The sequence below is a fragment of the Cetorhinus maximus genome, chromosome 15 (genome assembly GCF_964194155.1).
Source record: "Cetorhinus maximus chromosome 15, sCetMax3.hap1.1, whole genome shotgun sequence".
NCBI lineage: Eukaryota > Metazoa > Chordata > Chondrichthyes > Lamniformes > Cetorhinidae > Cetorhinus > Cetorhinus maximus.
In genome coordinates this window covers 57809981-57830003 of record NC_135893.1, presented here as the reverse complement: position 1 = coordinate 57830003, position 20023 = coordinate 57809981, and the positions used below count along the sequence as shown (strand labels likewise).

Here is a 20023-nt window from a genome sequence, read left to right as displayed (position 1 = left end):
CATGTCCAATGGTATGGCCTAGATACGTAACTTGCGTTTTTGTAAATTCTCTTTTAGCCAAGTTCATCACCAAATTAGCTTCTTGTAATCGAGTAAATAATTCTTCCAGATGTTGTAAATGCTCCTCTCATGTCTGACTGGAAACTATTAGATCATCAAAATATATATATAAGCACAATTGATTAGACCTGCAATTACTTTGTCAGTCTTTGATATGTCACAGGTGCATTCTTCATACCAAATGGCATGATTTTAAATTGATATAGTCCACTTGGCGTTACAAAAGTTGATATCTCCCTTGCTCTCTCCAAGAACAGTATCTGCCAATATCCTTTTAGGAAGTCAATCTTTATGATAAATTTTGATTGTCCCACTTTCTCAATGCAATCTTCCAACCATGGTATAGGATATGAATCCGCTTTTGTCACCACTTTCACTTTTCAATAGTCCACACACAGTCTGTGTGTTCCATCCGGTTTCGGTACCAGTACAATAGGCAAACTCCAGTTACTGCAACTAGACTCAATGATATCATTCTGAAGCATGAAATCAATTTCCTCTTGTACTTGTGATAACTTTGTCAGATTTAATCTATAAGGATGTTGCCTTATTGAAGATGAAACCTGAACCGAGACATCATGTACAGCTAAATGTGTCTTTCCCAACTTATTTCCACAAAGATATTTGTGTGACTGCAATAGCTTTTCCAAATCACTTTGACACTTGCTTGGAAGGTAACTCAATATTTAATTTAAATTTTCAAGCACCCCCTCATTATCCAATTTGATTAGAGGGAAATCAGTTTCAGAGTCCTGCACTTCTACCTCTTTCTCATCATCTACCATCACTAATACCTCTTTTTGTTCCTCTTCCCTGTTAAAGTACTTTTTAAGCGTATTTACATGACATCCCCTCTGCTTCTTTCTTCTATTTGAAGTATATAGTAAATAATCTACTTCACTCAATTTCTTTTCAATCCTGTAAGGCCCACTAAATCTTGCATTTAATGAATCACCTAATACTGATAACAAAACTAGTACTTGCCAGAAACAACTGCGAGCTTTAGCTTTCTTATCTGCCCTCACTTTCATCACTTGCTGTGATGTCTTTAAATGTTCCTTAGCCAACTCACATGCTCTGTTCAATCAATTCAATTTCCCTGAAATTTGATATGTAATCCAGGAGAATAGTTTCTGAATTTTGAACCACCAATTTCTTGTGAATCAATTTCAGTGGTCCCCTTACCTCATGACCATAAACTAGTTCAAAGGGGCTAAAACCAGTCAATGCATTAGGAGTGTCTCTAATAGCAAAAAACAAAAATGGAATTCCTGTATCCCAATCCTGTGGATAATTCTGACAGTGTGCTCTCATCATAGTTTTTAAAGTTTGATGCCATCTTTCCAAAGCTCCTTATGACTCTGGAAGATAAGCTGTTGACTTAAACTGTTCTATTCCCAAACTGTTCATTACTTCCTTAACCAGTTGTGACATGAAATTTGACCCCTGATCTGTTTGTATTTCCTTACGTAAACCATATCTTGTAAAAAAATTTAGTTAACTCCTCCACAATCCACTTAGTTGTAATATTTCTTAAAGGTATTGCTTCAAGAAACCTGATAGACACATCCATTATTGTCAGTAAATACTGATTTCCACTTTTAGTCTTAGGGAGGGGTCCTACACAATCAGTCGTGATCCTGGTAAAAGGTTATTCAAATGCTGGTATTGGGATTAAAGGCACTGGCTTAATCACTGCTTGTGGTTTTCCTGTTACTTGACATGTATGACAAGTTCTACAAAATTTGACTACATCCCTATGTAATCCTGACCAAAAAAAAATCCCTCTGCATTTTTTCATGTGTTTTCCTAATTCCTAAATGTCCCCCCATTGGAATTTCATGAGCAATCTTCAGAATCTCATTTCTATACCCTAATGGGATAACAATCTGATGCACCTCACTTCAGCTTTCATTTGCTGAGACATGATCTGACCTCTATTTTCTCATTAAAATATCTCTCAATGTAATAACATACTGGAATACATTTTGCTTCTGTTTCTGAGTAAGCTTTCTGAAAAAATTGCTTTAATTGCAAATCATTTTTCTGTAACTCCACTAACCTCCTTGAGTTAAACACTTTAGCTGAACAAAAATACCCCCACTAGGGTCATCTGCCACTAGCTTGTGCTGCTTGCTACCCTTAATGTCCCCCTTAGCACATTTCTTAGATAATATCACCACTGTCAACACCCCTTTGTCCTTTTGTCTATGACATCTTTGACAATCTCTTCTTTGCCTCCACCTATCACTGGCCCTCTGTCCAGCTCTACCTGTCACCACCCCCCCCAGCTTATATTTCACCTCACTTCGCTATTTCCTTAGTTCTGATGAAGAGTCATATGGACTCGAAACGTCATCTGTATTCCTCCCGCAGATGCTGCCAGACCTGCTGAGTTTTTCCAGGTATTTTTGTTTTTGTTAAGGAATTATAAGGAATGCTGAGAACAGCCATTGTGTGTGCAAAACCCCAGGACGAATTCTGAGAAACAACATCTGAGAAGGTTAATTCTCTGTAATGTCCTAGAAGCCCTGTTGGAAAAGGAGTTGATCGGTCCTGTCAATGGCCCCTCTCTCTCACTCAGATAAAAGCAAAAAACTGCAGATGCTGGAAATCCAAAACAAAAACAAAAATACCCTCTCTCTCACTCTCTCTGTTTCTCCAGCTCTCCCACACTCACTCTCTCTCTCTGTCTAACTCTCGAGACACACTATATATTGCTACACACATTCCCCATCTCAGTGTCGCGCGCACACTATTTCTCTCTATCCATCATTGTCACTCTCTCTGTCACTCACCTTCTGGGGGGCGGGTTTTATTGGTTGATGGACAGCTAGAAGCCCCGCCCCCAGTTTAAAGCGGAGGGACCGGAAGTGGATCTCTCAGTGGGACCCGGGGAGGCGGCTGTTCGAAGCCAGCGCGATGATGCTGTCAGTTGTGCGCCGCCGGTCCCGGCAGCTGCGGCTTCAGGCTGCCTCTGGCCTGGCTGTGGGGTGGAAAGCGGTATTGAGATCCGGCCTGTGCGGAGGGGCCGGGGCCGGGGCCGGGGCCGGGGCCGGGGCCGGGGCCGGGGCCGGGGCCGGGGCCGGGGCCGGGGCCGGGGCCGGGGCCGGGGCCGGGGCCGGGGCCGGGGTGAGGCTGCGGTTCGGGCCGAGCCCCACAGGTACAGAGGCAGAAGGACTTGCTGACAGGATGATTATATTATATTCATATATAAATATTTAATAATATCAATTATGCAAATAGGCTTGGACATTACTGTATTGACTCAGCAGAACTCTGGTTTCAGCTGCCCACATGGAATCTCATCCTGGGACCTGACCCCCATCGGCTCCCCTCCCCCCCCCAACGCCCTTTCCCCTCCCCCCCCCAACGCCCTTTCCCCTCCCCCCCCCAACGCCCTTTCCCCTCCCCCCCCCAACGCCCTTTCCCCTCCCCCCCCCAACGCCCTTTCCCCTCCCCCCCCCAACGCCCTTTCCCCTCCCCCCCCCAACGCCCTTTCCCCTCCCCCCCCCAACGCCCTTTCCCCTCCCCCCCCCAACGCCCTTTCCCCTCCCCCCCCCAACGCCCTTTCCCCTCCCCCCCCCAACGCCCTTTCCCCTCCCCCCCCCAACGCCCTTTCCCCTCCCCCCCCCAACGCCCTTTCCCCTCCCCCCCCCAACGCCCTTTCCCCTCCCCCCCCAACGCCCTTTCCCCTCCCCCCCCCAACGCCCTTTCCCCTCCCCCCCCCCAACGCCCTTTCCCCTCCCCCCCCCCAACGCCCTTTCCCCTCCCCCCCCCCAACGCCCTTTCCCCTCCCCCCCCAACGCCCTTTCCCCTCCCCCCCCAACGCCCTTTCCCCTCCCCCCCCAACGCCCTTTCCCCTCCCCCCCCAACGCCCTTTCCCCTCCCCCCCCAACGCCCTTTCCCCTCCCCCCCCAACGCCCTTTCCCCTCCCCCCCCAACGCCCTTTCCCCTCCCCCCCCAACGCCCTTTCCCCTCCCCCCCCAACGCCCTTTCCCCTCCCCCCCCCAACGCCCTTTCCCCTCCCCCCCCCAACGCCCTTTCCCCTCCCCCCCCCAACGCCCTTTCCCCTCCCCCCCCAACGCCCTTTCCCCTCCCCCCCCAACGCCCTTTCCCCTCCCCCCCCAACGCCCTTTCCCCTCCCCCCCCAACGCCCTTTCCCCTCCCCCCCCAACGCCCTTTCCCCTCCCCCCCCCCAACGCCCTTTCCCCTCCCCCCCCCCAACGCCCTTTCCCCTCCCCCCCCCAACGCCCTTTCCCCTCCCCCCCCCCAACGCCCTTTCCCCTCCCCCCCCCAACGCCCTTTCCCCTCCCCCCCCCAACGCCCTTTCCCCTCCCCCCCCAACGCCCTTTCCCCTCCCCCCCCCAACGCCCTTTCCCCTCCCCCCCCCAACGCCCTTTCCCCTCCCCCCCCCAACGCCCTTTCCCCTCCCCCCCCCAACGCCCTTTCCCCTCCCCCTATCCTGTCTCACCATCCCCATATGCCCTTTCTCCCCCACGCACCCCCTTTCTCCTCCAGGTGCAGCCCTTCCTCCCCCATGTGCCTGCCTTCCTGCCCCATGCGCCTCCCATTCTCCCCCACGTACCTGCCTTTCTCCCCCTACCTCCACTGACCATGTCTGATACCATTGTCTTTATGGCAGCTCCTACCTCAGTGCAGCCCTTTCCTCGCTTTAATTTCTACCTTCCCAGGGTGCTCTTGTGTGCCCTCTGCCTCCCTGGGTGCTGAGGCCCAATTGTAGGCCATCAGACATGCCACCCCCCCCCCAACTAAGATAAAAATTTTACCACAAGATGGGACAATCCAGACTCCATTCTCAGTCTCCTTGTCTCTGGATCACACTAGATCACCCAATTCGTATTTGGGGTGCAGCTCAGATATGACTTGTTGAAGGAGTGCTTCTAAGATCCTGTTATTTTTGCTTGTTTCACCAGGCTTCCTGCACCTGGGTGGACTCCGCACAGCTCTGTATAATTATATATTTGCCAAAAAACATGGAGGCAGCTTTATCCTCCGGATTGAAGATACGGATCAGAGCCGTCTTGTACCTGGAGCAGTGGAAAGCATTGAGAATGTACTGGAGTGGGCAGGTAGTGTATGCTGGGAGGCTCTAAGTTACACACCCACAGTATCAGACTCTCAGTCATAACACTCTGTTACAAATCCCACACTAAGCTTAAGACTCACGGATATCACAATCTCCCTTTTATACACCTGAATCTCAGTATAAGACACTAAGTTACAACACTGTCTCTGTTACACACCCTCAGCATAAGACTTTAGATCATAATGCTCTCTCTGCTACACACAATTAACATAAGATTCTCAGTTATAACACACACTGTTACAACCAGTATAAGGCTCTCAGTTATAGGATTCCCTTTGTTGCATACAGACAGTATAAGACTCTTGGTTATCACACTCTCTCTGTTTTACTTGTTACACAGGTATCCCCCCTGATGAAAGCCCTCAGCGAGGGGGCTCCTATGGACCATACAAGCAGTCGGAGCGACTGGATCTTTACTTAAAGGCCACTGAGACCCTGGTATTAAAGGCCACTGAGACCCTGGTAATGAAGAATGCAGCGTATTATTGCTTCTGCAGTCCCCGGCGTCTGGAAATGTTGAAGAAGGAAGCATTGAGAATGAGACAAACACCAAAGTAGGTTTAAAAGCAAAATTTTTCCTTCGACCTGTCTCACTTCCTCCAAATAAAAGGCACAGCTATATCTGCTTGGGCCCTAGTTATGCCTGTTTTTGGCGGGGTATGTGGAACATTCCTTGTTCCAGTCCAACTCAGGCCAACTCCCATAACTCTTCAATAAATAAAAGCAAAACACTGCGGATGCTGGAAATCTGAAATAAAAATAGGAAATGCTAGAAAAACTCAGCAGGTCTGGCAGCATCTGTGGAGAGAGAAACAGAGTTAACGTTTCGAGTCTGTATAACTCTTCCTCAGAGCTCTTTTTCCAGCATAGCCATAACTGTATTGGTGCCACCTTTTCCTCTCGTCCGGAACTTCTCTCAGATTCACATGGTCCATCTCCGACACTTCTCTTCCTTGATTTCTCTGTCTCCATTCCTGCTGATAGACTGTCTACTAATATTCATTGCAAGCCCACCGACTCCCACAGCTATCTTGGCTACACTTCTTCACACCCTGCTTCCTGTGAGGACTCCATTCTCCCAGTTTCTCCATCTCCATTGTATCCGTCCTGATGATGCTACCTTCTGAGGTGTCTCCCTTTTTCCTGAACTGAGGATTCTCCCCCACCCCCGGGCTGTTGACAGGGCCCTCAACCATGTCCGACCCATTTCCCGCACTTTTGCCCTCACCGCTTCCCCTCCCTCCCAGAATCATAGTCAGATTTCCATTGTCTTCACTTTCACCTCACCAGCCTCCGTATTCAAAGGATCATCCTCCACCATTTCTGCCATCTTCAGCATGATGCCACCACCAACACATCTTCCCCTTCCCTCCCTGTTAACATTCTGAAGGGACCATTCCCTCGGCAACACCCTGGTCCACTCCTCCATCACCCCTAACACCTCATCACCTTCCCACAGCAGCTTTCCATATTGCAGGAGCTGTAACACTTGTCCCCTTACCTCCCCTCTCCTCACTGTCCAAGGCCCCAAACACTAATTCCAGATGAAGCAGATATTTACTTGTACTTCTTTCAATTTAGTATTCTGTATTCACTGCTCAAAATGCGGTTTTCCCAAACTGGGGACCAAATACAGATTGGGAGACTGCTTTGTGGAACACCATGCAAGCATTACCCCGACCTTCCTGTCGCTTGCCACTTCAATTTGCCATTTTGCTCACATTTCTGTTCTCGGCCTGCTGCAATGTTCCAGCGAAGCCCAACACAAGCTGGAGGAACAGCACCTCATCTTCCAATGCAAGTCGGAGGACTAGCACCTCATCTTCCAACTAGGCACTTTTCAGCCTCTGAAGACCACAAATTCTTAGACCATGAATTATTTCCTCCATTTTGAATATTTTTTGCCAAGTGCCAGTTTGTATCTTTTTTTCATGTTTTTGCCTTCAGAGCTGACGTTTATTCTGCTATTAACACCCACTCTAGACCAATGCTTTGTTTCTTTACTACTACCATTAGCACTCCCTTTGCCTTTTATTTGATGACTTCTTTGGCATTTAATTTACCCCGTCCTCTAACCTATCCCTGACCTTCCCTTTTGTTCCACCTGACCCCCTTACCCACTTTTTCAACAGCATAAAACCCATCAAATTCCTGCCTCTCTCATTTGCAAAGAAGAGTCATATTGAACTCAGAACGTTAACTGTGTTTCTATTTTCACAGATGTCGCCAGACCTGCTGAGTTTTTCCAGCGCTTTTTATTTTTATACTAAAGTAGGTTTGAAGCATATGGTTACGGGGAGCTGTCCATGGACACGGGTCATTTGTCTTTCCTTCTGTCTCCTTGTCATTGATTTTATTTCTTTACTTGAAGGAGGAGGCTCAGCCATGATCTTATTGACTGACAAACAAGCTGGACTGGCTGAGTGGCCTACTTGTGTACCTGTGACTCCTTGGTGCAAAACTTTACTGTGGATAAACTGACCTGGACTGCCTGCAACCCTACTGCCCTGATCCCACCCTCAACAAGCCAACCCCTACCCCCTAGCCTCCTACCCATTCCCCCAATCCCTTCAATCATCTTACCTTCTTTCATATTGTCAACTGATACCATCTAGCTCTGCCTAAAGAAATTGTAGAAAAATAGTTTAAAAATATGTGGGCAGGCTCCTCTTGTGATACAAATGCTGTCCCTTTTCAGATATGATAATCGCTGTAGGCACCTGACTTCGAAACAGATTGAGGAACGACTGGCACAAGAATGCCCACATGTTATTCGATTTCGTCTGGAGGAGGGTGCTGAACCCTTTGAAGATCTAGTGTACGGGGTGAACAGGCTGGATCCTGCCAGTGTGGAGGGAGACCCAGTCATCATTAAGGCGGACGGGTTTCCAACGTATCACTTAGCAAACGTAGTCGATGATCACCACATGAAGATCAGCCATGTTCTGCGGGGCACCGAGTGGCTCACTTCCACTGCCAAACATCTACTAATGTACAAGGCCTTCGGCTGGGACCCACCAGCTTTTGCTCATCTTCCTCTTCTCCTGAACAAAGATGGCAGCAAATTGTCCAAGCGTCAGGGTGATCTGTTCATCCAGAACTTTTCCCGGAATGGCTTCCTGCCAGAGGCTTTACTTGATATTGTCACCAACTGTGGATCTGGCTTCTCAGGTGCTGTGAATAGGGAAAGGGATTTACTCTATTTAGAATTTGTCGTACAGAGACGGCCTGCAGGTTGGCACATGTTGCACATAGGACCACACAGGCTGGAGTTTTGCACACAGGATTGTGCAGGCTGGGGTGTGTCGTACACAGGACTGCATGATGTCTGGGATGTGTTATCCACAGAACTGTGTGCAGCTTGGTCTGTCTAGGTTTGACTGGGTTGTGTTGCACACAGGACTATGCACAGGCTGGTTGTGTTGCACACAGGTCTTTGCATAGGTTGGGTAGTGTTGCACACAGGACTGTGCACAGGCTGGGTAGTGTTGCACACAGGACTGTGCACAGGCTGGGTAGTGTTGCACACGGGACTGTGCACAGGTGGGGTAGTGTTGCACACAGGATTGTGCACAGGCTGAGTTGTGTTGCACACAGGACTGTGCACAGGCTGGGTTGTGTTGCGCACAGGACTGTGCACAGGTTGGGTTGTATTGCACACAGGACTGTGCACTGGTTGAATATGTTATTCACAGGATAGGATACAGGCTGGAGTAGTTGTCTACAGGATAGCGTAAACTTGAGAGCAGCATGGATACCACCTGACAGCCGGTATTTCACCCTCCTGGTCCTTGCTGTGTGGAGCGATGTGAAGACCCAGAGAGATAAGTAGGAGAAAATGGAAAAGAAATGCAAGTGGAGTGAAGCCTCTGTGAAAACGTGTTCTCTTTATATTGTGTTTACAGGTAATCGGCCAGGTCGAATCCTAGAGGAACTGGTCAGCGAGTTTGATGTGACCAAGATCACAACCCACTCTGCACTCCTGGATCTTAATAAGCTGCCAGATTTCAACAGGTGTGTAAGTATCCAAGTGTAGAACACACACACATGACCATAAAGCAGACCCTTTAAACGCATTTCTCCGCAAGTACCATCAGCGTGTGCCCAGCTGTCACTGGTGTCCTGCTGCTTGCCCTCGCTGGCGTCCTGCTGCCTGCCCTCGCTGGCGTCCTGCTCCCTGCCCTCGCTGGCGTCCTGCTCCCTGCCCTCGCTGGCGTCCTGCTCCCTGCCCTCGCTGGCGTCCTGCTCCCTGCCCTCGCTGGCGTCCTGCTCCCTGCCCTCGCTGGCGTCCTGCTCCCTGCCCTCGCTGGCGTCCTGCTGCCTGCCCTCGCTGGCGGCCTGCAGCCTGCCCCCTATCAACGCTGCCGGCATGTGCTTTATTCTGTTCTTGCTGTCCTGCATTAGCAGTGTGTGTCTTTACTGTCAAGTGTATATTTGTTCTATCTATTTGCACCCAGTTATAGAGTTTAATAAGTTGTCAAGGCAAATGTCTGTAAATGCAGTGGGAAATATCCCAGCTGGTGTGGTGCTGCTGCACAATGTGGCTGTGGTTGTACTCTCACCCCTGAGAACGAGGACCTTGGATTCAAGCTGCAACGTGGAGCAGCGCATATCATCCAGACTGACATTTCAGTACAGTACTGAGAGAGTGCTGCAGTGTCTGAAGTGCTGTCTTTGGCTAAGACATTAAATGGAGGCCCCATTGATCTGTACAGTTGGATGTATAAGATTCCATGGCACTATTCAAAGAGGAGCTTGGGAGTTCTCCCCAGTGTCTTAGCTAGCTGTTGTTTGTTGGACTTTGCTGCAGTGACTGTCCTTCAAAAGCAGTTTGTTGCTTGTGAAGTGCTCTTGCATATCCTAGGGATGTGCTATAGAGATGCAAGCCGGTTATTGAGCCATACAGACTGTGACGGTCTCCGATTTGATTGCTGGTCGGAATTGAGTAGCTAATCACCCTCATGGTACTGCAACTGGTCTCAGTATTCATGGGTTGATGAGAATAAAGATCAGCCAGAGCCCATCGGATTGCCACACAGTAATTCCCACAGAATGGGATGGCCCCCATAGTGGAATAACATACATACAAATTAGGAGCAGGAGTAGGCCATTCAACTTCTCAAGCCTGCTCCACCATTCAATAAGATCATGGCTGATCAGATTATGGCCTCAAATTTACATTCTCACCTTTGACACCCTTGTTAGTAAAGAATCAATCTACCTTTGCCTTAAAACTATTCAATGATCCTGCCTCCACCGCTATCCAGGGAAGAGAGTTCTAAAGGTGCATGACCCTCTGAGAGAAAAAATTTCTCCTCATCTTCGTGTTAAATGGGAAACCCCTTATTTTTCAACTGTGTCCCCTAGTTATTGTCCCTCCCGCACGGGGAAACAGCCTTTCAGTATCCGCCCTGTCAAGTCTCCTCAGGATCTTATATGTTTCAATAAGATCACCTCTCATTCTTCTAACCTCCAATGGATACAGGCCCAGCCTGTCCAACCTTTCCTCATGAGTTAACCCCCCAGCCCGCATCCCGGGTGTCAGTTGAGTGAACCTTCTCTGAGCTGCTTCACTTGTATCATTTTTTAAATAATGAGACCAAAACTGTACACAATACTTTAGATGTGGTTTCACCAATTCCCTGTACAACTGTAGCAAAACATCCATACTTTTATATTCCATTCCCCTTGCAATAAATGATAACATTCCATTTGCCTTACTAACCACTTGCTATACCTGCATACTAACTTTTTGTGATTCATGTACCAGGATACCCAGATCCCTCTGTACCTCTGTGTTCTGCAATCTCTCTCCATTTAAATAATATGCTGCTTTTCTATTCTTCCTGCCAAAGTGGACAAGTTCACATTTTTCCAAATTATACTCCATCTGCCAAATTTTTGCCCACTCACTTAACCTATTGATGTCCCTTTGCAGATTGCCATATGAGCAATGTTGGGTGAGGTAGCAGAGGAAGCTGCTCCCCAGCGGAGAGTCAATGCTGTTGGGAGAGAAAGGGAGGAGCTCTCTTCCACAAACTCTTCCAAGCGATTGGTGCAAAAGGGATGTTAAGGAATATGGGGCAAAGACACATATATCAACCATCATCTCATCGAATGGTGGAATAGGCTTGAGGGGCTGAATGGCCTATTCCTGTTCCTATTCCTATCCTTACCCACCTGATGCCTTCTCATATTCTTCCGAGAAGTGGAGTATAAAAGTAGGAAAGTCTTGCTACATGCTTCACAGCATCAGCATCACAGATGCTTATTTGATTCAATGCACATGATATCAAGAAATGGCTGAAGACATTGAATACTGCAAAGACAATGGGCCCTGACAACATTCCGGTAATAGTACTGAAGACTTGTGTTTCAGAACTAGCCGCACCTCTAGCCAAGCTGTTCCAGTTACCATTGTCATGAAATGCCAATTACTGCCACAAATTACATATGGGCATATTGAATTTTTTAAGAAAGACTTGTGTGTTTTCAAAGAAACACAATCAAGAACACTGAGCAAAAGATGGCTGATAATGTAAAGTGATCTCTTTCTGGAAAATCCCTCTGTGGATTATACTGACGGACCTGTCCTGAGAGAACATGGAGTGGCGCACCTGAAAATATGTCATGGCCTTCTTGAAGCAGACACTTGAAAGGGAGATAGGAAAGATGCAAAAGACTGAACTTTAATCCCCTGTGGTTGCGGACAAAAGACTGATTTGCACGTCTCAGCAATCACCCAAAAATCCATCTCCTGTTGGCTTATATCTCAGAATGTAAAAATAGTTCTGAGATGGCTGCAAGACGACTATTTTTTTTCTCTCTCTCTGTGTCTCTCTCTCTCTCTGTCTGTCTGTCTCTGTTACTGCAGGCAAGGCTCAGCAGAAGCCACAATCAAAAAGGAAATAGGACAGCCTCATCAGCTACCCTGCAGAACCAAGTGCCTCCAAAACTAACTGCGAAACTGCCAAAGTCAGCTGTACCGGAATCACCCAGCCTAACAGCCGCAACGTACCACCACCTACGCCTCACGGACAAGCCAAAGACTGATTCATAATTTTTTTTTTGCTTCTTTTTGGACTCTTCTCATTTCTGATCTGTGTGTATGTGTGTTGCATTTTTATTATTTTTCTCTGGCTTTAGTAACTAATGAACTTTTTCTTTGACTCAGGAAAGCCTGGTTACAGTGGCTCCTTCTAAAAAATAAATTCATTTGGACTGGGAAAAGGTGTCCATGGTGTGTGGGGAAGGGAGGCGGGGGCAACGGGGGGGGTCCATTTTAAATTAACCTTTTTGTGACCAACTGAGGGGGCGGAATAAAGAGGGGGAGCCAACTAATTCCTCCTCACCTGGGAGCATAACAAAATTGGAGTCTCGTTCAGGAAGTTGACAAATTGGGGAACCTTGCCCGGGACCAGTCATAATACCATTGTAGAGAAACTGAACTGGACCAGCCATACAAAATACTGTGGCTACAAGAGCAGGTCAGAGGCTGGGAATTCTGCGGAGGATGACTCCCTAAAGCCTGTCCACCATCTGCAAGACACAAGTGAGGAGTGTGATGGAATACTCTCCACTTGCCTGGATGAATGTAATTTCAACAATACTCAAGAAGCTGGACACCATACCGGACAAAGCAACCTTCTTGATTGGCACCCCATCCACTACTGACACATAGTGGCAGCAGTGTGTACCATCTACAACAAGCACTGCAGCAACTCAGCAAGGGTCCTTTGACAGCACCTTCCAAACCCGTGACCTCTACCACCTCACGGACAAGGGCAGCAGATGCATGGGAGCACCACACCTGTAGGTTCCCCTACAAGCCACACACCATCCTGACTTGGAATTATATCACCATTCCCTCATTGTCGCTGGGTCAAAATCTTGGAATTCCTTTCCTAACAGCACTGTGGGTGTACCCACACCATGTGGACTGCAGTGGTTCAAGAAGGTGGCTTACCACCACCATCTCAAGGGCAATTAGGGATGGGCAATAAATGCTGGCCTAGCTAGTGACGCCCACATCCCATGAAGAATAAATTTTTAAAAAATTGTACAGAGGATTGGTGAAACCATACCTAGAGTACTGTGTCTGGTTTTAGTCACTTAAGGAGGGAAATACTGGCATTGGAGGCAGTTTAGAGAAGATTCATTAGGCTGATTTCTGGGATGAAGGGATTGTCTTATGAGGAAAGGTCGTGCAGATTGGGCCTATACTCATTGGAGGTTAGAAGAATGAAAGGTGAACTTATTGAAGCATATAAGATTCTGAGGGGGCTTGACAGTTAGATGCTGAGATGATGTTTCCCCTCATGGGGGAATCTAGAACTAGGGTACACAGTTTTAAAATAAGGGGTCTCCATTTAAGACAGAGATGAGGAAAAATGTCTTCTCTCAGAGGGTCATTAGTGTTTGGAGTTCTCTCCCTCAGTGAGCAGTGGAAAATGGGTCATTGAATATATTCAAGACTGAATTAGACAGATTTTGATTGACAAGGGAGTTGTGGGTTATGGGGGATAGGCAGGAAAGTGGAGTAAAAGCTGCATTGAATCAGCCATGACCTTTTTGACTGGTGGAGCAGACTCGAGGGACCCAATGACCTACTACTTATTCCTGTTTCTTATGTTCTTATGTAGGATTCATTTGCTGCGGCATGTTGAAAATGTGAGCTCACGACAGCAGTTAGTGACAGAGCTGCAAGCCCTGGTTGAGAAAGAGTATGGTGACAAGCTGATGGATGGCGAGGCCCTGTGCACTGACTATGCGGAGCGGGTGCTGCTATACCGCAAGGTGAGAACAATGTCATTTTCAATTTCCCGTCTTTCTGGACTTTCTAACTGTACCCCAGCCCAGAGACTGGTTATCAGCCCAGACTGACAGTGTGGGAAGTGTAAGTGTGGGAAGAACTTTTCTGTGCTGGATCGGTGTTGGTCTGAATTTCCAATCCATTAGGGTTCATACCCAGGAAAAGCCCTCGGTGAAAGCCCAGTTTTAATGAACTGCAAGATCTAGTTTCTAAATTAGATGTGTTTTTTTTTTGCTGGGCAGGGCCACATCACCCGTTTGCAGGATTTGGTGTCACCGGCCTACTCATACCTGTGGATCAGGCCTGTTGTGCCTCGTGAGCAAATGCTGAATCTGTCAACAGAAGGAGAGAATATCTGTAGGGTGGTGATGCGGTAAGTGTCTGTCTGTTAGCTTTGCACAGGCTACCTGGGCTGAAGTTATACGCAATATAACACTTCCCACCAGTCATTTTTCTCTTCCCCTAGCTCCACTTCACTTGGCAGAGACATTACTCTCCCCATCCTTCCTCAACCTTTTGCAGTGAGAGTTGCACAGCTTAGAGCAGGCAGAGTTAGTGTTAGCCTTATTTACCCATTATACCCTCTGAAACCAATAGCCACTGCTGCAATCCCTATGGGTTCTGGCAATCACTGAAACACAGATCTCTGTATGCTGCAGCTTTCACTCAGCTCCTGCTCTGGAAAAACTACCAATCTGCCAGCAAAGAGAGAATTGCATGAGAAACACTCCAGCAATGAGGTTCACTGTAGACAGTGATAAATACCAAATATTGCCCATCACTAAATACTGAATAGGGATAATGAGGTGCAAAGGATTGCCCAAAATAGCCGGCACTGTTATTAAGTTATAAACAGCACCTTTGTAACTGACTCCTGTGGAACTGGTGAATGATTACTGGCATTTGCCCAATATAGGCACCTACCTATGATGATTGGGGATGGTGTAAGTGTTGGAGGCTGTACTACTCTTCCCATCTGTCCCATTTTCTCTGCTTCCCTGCTCCAGCTTCCTCTCTATCTCTCTGCCTGTCTGTCTCTCTGCGTTTGTTTCTCTCTATCCCTGTCTCTCTATCTCTCTCTGTCTCTCTTTTTCTTTGTCTCCATCTATCTCTCTTAGTCTCTTTCTCTTTCCTCCTCCTTTCCTCCAACTCCCACCAGGCAGAATTCCTCCCATCTCCCATGGTTCTCTCCCTTACACTAACCACACCAAACCTTACCCCCACCCCACCACATCTCCCTCGAGTGTGGGCATCCTGTAAGTAAGTTTTGCAATTCTGATTTACTATGAGCGAATGGGAACTGACCCTTTGAATTTCAGCTTGTTCCAGACCTGGCCATATGACAGTGTGACCCCAGCACAGCTGAACTCTGAACTGAGAGCGCTACAGGCACAATTCACAGGCACCAAGTACAGTGTCATGATGAAGTTCCTTCGACTGGTTCTCAGTGGACAGCAGGTAGGGCTCTGAGGAGATTTACCCGGGATGAGGGATTTCAGTTATGTAGAGAGACTGGAGAAGTTAGAATTGTCCTCGTTAGAGCAGGGAAGGTCAAGGGAGATTTGATCAAGGTGATCAAAATTTTGACTGGTTGTGATGGAGTAGATAGGGAGAAACTATTTCCACAGGCAGGATGGTCAGAAACTAGAAGACACATTTAATATATTTGACAAAAAATCCAGGGGAGTTGCAGGAGAGATGAAGATTTTTTTTTTACTCAGCAGGTTCTTATGATCTGTAATTTGCAGGGCGATGGGCAAAGAGGGGTGGGGGGAATTGGGACTAATTGAATAGTTCTATGAAAGAACTGACACAAGCATTATGGACCAAATGGTCTCCTGTGCTGTAAGATTGTATGATTATAGGTACAATGTCCAATCTTGGCACCCTGTGAACAGAGAGAAAAGGATCTGATATCTGAGTGGGGTGCATAGGGGAAGGAGACGATTGAGAAGGATATTTTAAGTAACTAACATTGAAGTTTTAGTGTTTTTCTCATACTATTTTTGAAGAACTGATTCTGTTTTTATTTCCTTGCAGCAAGGACCAAGTGTGGCTGAGATGATGCTGTCTTTGGGTCCTAAAGAGGTGTGTCAACGTCTGCAGCAAGCGGCCGTCCAATGACCACAGGTATCTTCCTGTGACCTGTACGCTTGGGAAGTCACGTGTGATACACTGCCCCTTGACTTGTATGGATGTGTTTCTCTGCAGACAAATCATCTAGGAAGGGAAAATACAGATAACCAAACTTCTTATACTCCAGGATGCAGCCACCTGGCGTATTAATGACCTCTCGCCATGTTGGGCTCTGGTTTGTGACTGTCTTCCTCTGGCCAAGGGAGCTGGGGGATAATTGAGTTGCACTCCAGCAGAGAGGGGAGAAACACCCCGTTCTTGCACAGTCTGCCCCAAGACACTCACCTGTTCTACGTCTCAAACCTGTGACTGCTGGACCACAAGCAGTGTCTTGTTGCTTTGATTATCTGACTGCTGAGGACCTCAGGCCACTCGCTCCTTGTATTTATATTTCTCACTCCTGTATTGAGTTTTGTATTAAGGTTTGGAAAGTGCTGTTTTTGTCTTCACTAGTGGACACACCCTAGTTCTGAACACCATATCTGTTAGCATCATAGAATTTACAGACCAGAAGCAGGCCATTCGGCTTAATTGGTCTATACCAGCACATGAACCTCCTGCCATCCCACTTTTCCACTTCCCACCCACATTCTGGATGAATTTTCTCCTGAATTCCCTATTGGATTTATTTTATATTTATGTCCTCTAGTTTTGGCCTCCCCCAGATGAGGAACACCACCACCTGCAAGTTCTCTTCCAAGCCACACACTATCCTGACTTTGAACTATATTGCTGTTCCTTCACTGTCGCTGGGCAAAATCCTTTAACTCCCTCCCTAACAGTACTGGGTGTACCTACACCATGGACTGCAGTGGTTCAAGAAGGCCGCTCACCACCACTACCTCAATGGCAGTTTGGATGGACAATAAATGCTGGTCTTGCTAGTGATGTTCACATTCCATGAATGAATTTTTAAAAGATCTATTGCAGGAATATCCAGCCTATACCAGCAGAGGCTACATATAAACACAGTGCTAATTCTCATTAGTTCCCATATAATTATATATACATAATAGAGGTTAAAACCATCAGAAAACACTGAAAAGGCTGTGGCTTTTTTTTCTGGAAAGTAGAGGTCAGAGGTGATCTAATAGAGATCTTCAAAATTATGAAGGGCTATGATCAGATCAATGTTGAGAAGGTATTTCCTCATGTGGGGCAGATCAGAACGGGCTGCGAGTTGGACAAGCCTGTTCTAGGTGGTAGACATTGCGGGTTTTGAAGGTGCTGTTGAAGGAGGCTTGGTGAGTTCTGCAGTGTATCAAGAAGTGGAAATTCCTGGACTGTCAGCTGTGGCTCACTTAATAGCACTCCTGCCTCTGAGTCACAAGATTTGGGGTGAAGTCTCACTTCAGGACTTGAGCACAAATACAAAGGCTGACAACTCCAATGCTGCACTATTGGAGATGCCATCTTTTGGATGAGATATTAAACCAAGACTCTGTATGCCCTCTCAGATGGACATAAAGATCCCATGGTACTATTTCAAAGAAGAACAGGGGAGCTATTCCCAATGTCCTGGCCAGTATTTATCCCTCAAGTAACATCTCAAAAACAGATTATCTAATTATTATCACATTGCTGTATGTGGGACCTTGCTGGGTGCCACATTTCCTACTTTATAACAATGACTACACTTCAAAAGTACTTCACTGGGTGTAGAGGATTTTGGGTTGTCTGCTGGTAATGAGATGTGCTATGTAAATAGAAGTCTTTTAGAAGAAAGCACAAGGGTATGTGAAAATGTCAGCCCAGACAACAATGTGAATTCGAACATATGCCTTCAGTAATACCTCTTAATTGACCCATCAGCTTCTTAATTCTAAACAATTCCTGTCAGTCATTTCCCCACCACACTAAATCATGAAATGCAGTAAAATTTATGGTAATCTCTGATTTTTTTTGTGTCTGATATGTTAAACTGTGGTGTTGGATTTGCAGCCCATGAGTTCAGCTCCTACCAGGGAGAAATTGTGAAATTTAGTTCTGTAAATCTTGTGGGATGGCACCAGCAGAAATGACCCTGAAAGATATCAGATTGTTAGTATAACCCAAAATGATTCACTAATGGCCTGTTGGTCTATTCTGTATACGACTCTAGTCCCACACTGTGGTTCATTGGGCAACAATTGTGGCTGTGCCAACCTCGTGACGTCCCATAACAAACAAAAACACAAATATTCATATTTCTCTAATCAAGCTCTATTTAAATAAAGTATCCTTTAAACAGGTATTGCTATAACTCATTGTTTCTTTGTTATTCGGGATGGGTCGAAAGAAATATAAAGTGGAGAAGATTGCGAATGTCGGAAATCTGGAATAAAAATAGAAAATGCTGAAAATATGCAGCATCTGAGAGACACCACTTATAGTTTCAGTCACTGTCAGTTTCTAGACTCTTTGCCTTTCATGTGATCGGATAGTCTGTCTTCTCATTGTTTAATAGGCCTGTAGCGTATCTCCAGAGTTTTCTACATTTGTAACATTGTGTGGCAAAATATTTAAGCGTGGAACATGTTTCTTTTCATTATTTTTTTCCCCCAGCTGTCTCTCGTTTTTTGTGCCTGCCTTGGTTTCTGTTCCTGCCTGTCTCTGGCTCTTGGCTAGTTTATTTCTTTTGATTTGTCCATTATCCCCAGTCCCCTCTCCATTTCCCTGTTTGCCCCACATATCCCCGTTTACAACCCCCATATCCTCATTGCCCCCATATCACTGTACCCCCATTATCCCTGTTTCCCTCATATCCCTGCACCCTCATATCCCCAAACCCCTTTATCCCTGTAACCCCGTATTCCTGTTACGTCTGCAACTGATGTTATTTGCTGAGCAGCCAAATCCCAGCTGGAAACTTGGCTTACTGATCGTAACTCCTTTTTTGTATTTTGAAAACGGGGGGAAAACTACTGACCCCAGAAGCTTATAATCCCAGTAACTCTTTTAGGATTTAAAAATTAAACGATTTATAAACAAGAAAAAAAAACTTAAACACATGAGTAAAATTACACAGTTGAAACAGTCTTACAAAACATTCCCCAAAAAAACCCCCACTTAGTCAGAACGCACAAGTAAACTACTTGGTAACAGCGTCCTTTTTTTTACTTCACTGGGTGTAGAGGATTTTGGGTTGTCCGCTGGTAATGAGATGTGCTATGTAAATAGAAGTCTTTTAGAAGAAAGCACAAGGGTATGTGAAAATGTCAGCCCAGACAACAATGTGAATTCGAACATATGCCTTTAATACCTCTTAATTGACCCATCAGCTTCTTAATTCTAAACAATTCCTGTCAGTCATTTCCCCACCACACTAAATCATGAAATGCAGTAAAATTTATGGTAATCTCTGATTTTTTTTGTGTCTGATATGTTAAACTGTGGTGTTAAACCCAAGGCAAAAACTGCTGCTACTTTTATGAAGTATACCACACAACTTCTCACTCTCTTCCATTCTGCTGTGGGAATCCGAAGGAAGTTCAGAAACAGATTGCTTTCTAAAAGCTAAGACCTTTCTGTCTTGAAACTGGATGGCTGCTTCAAATTCACAAGCTTTCTCAGCACAGAGCTGGTGTCAGGACATCTCCCCCACAGAGCCACGCACAACTCAACTAAACATCTTTCTTTAAATACCTTTTTTACCCTTTAATCCTAGACTCCATTGTCCTAAGCACCTTTTGAACTTAACTTTTCCAAAATATAAAAATCTTTCATGTTCTGGAGCTAACCAGAGAACAGAACAGATTATACTAGTGTTGTGCAACAAGATGGGAAGGTGCCATAATGAAGGTGCCCCTAGGTAGCAGTGACCATAACACGACTGAATTTTACATTCAGTTTGAGGGAGCAAGGAGTGGGTCTGAGACTGTGGGTGGAATTATCCCAGATTTGCATTAAGTGGGGTAGCAGGCGGG

The 20023-nt window shown here is 46.4% G+C and overlaps 1 protein-coding gene across 1 annotated transcript; it reads left to right on the top strand.

The window, feature by feature from the left end:
• Nucleotides 1-2938: 2938 nt before the first annotated feature.
• On the top strand, nucleotides 2939-17997 carry ears2 (glutamyl-tRNA synthetase 2, mitochondrial). Its single transcript, XM_078558462.1, has 9 exons — nucleotides 2939-3223; nucleotides 4998-5153; nucleotides 5511-5724; nucleotides 7869-8341; nucleotides 9076-9184; nucleotides 13813-13966; nucleotides 14225-14355; nucleotides 15302-15440; nucleotides 16023-17997. The coding sequence occupies exons 1-9, from the start codon at nucleotides 2983-2985 to the stop codon at nucleotides 16104-16106; spliced, it is 1701 nt and encodes a 566-aa protein (XP_078414588.1). The 5' UTR covers nucleotides 2939-2982; the 3' UTR covers nucleotides 16107-17997.
• Nucleotides 17998-20023: the final 2026 nt, after the last annotated feature.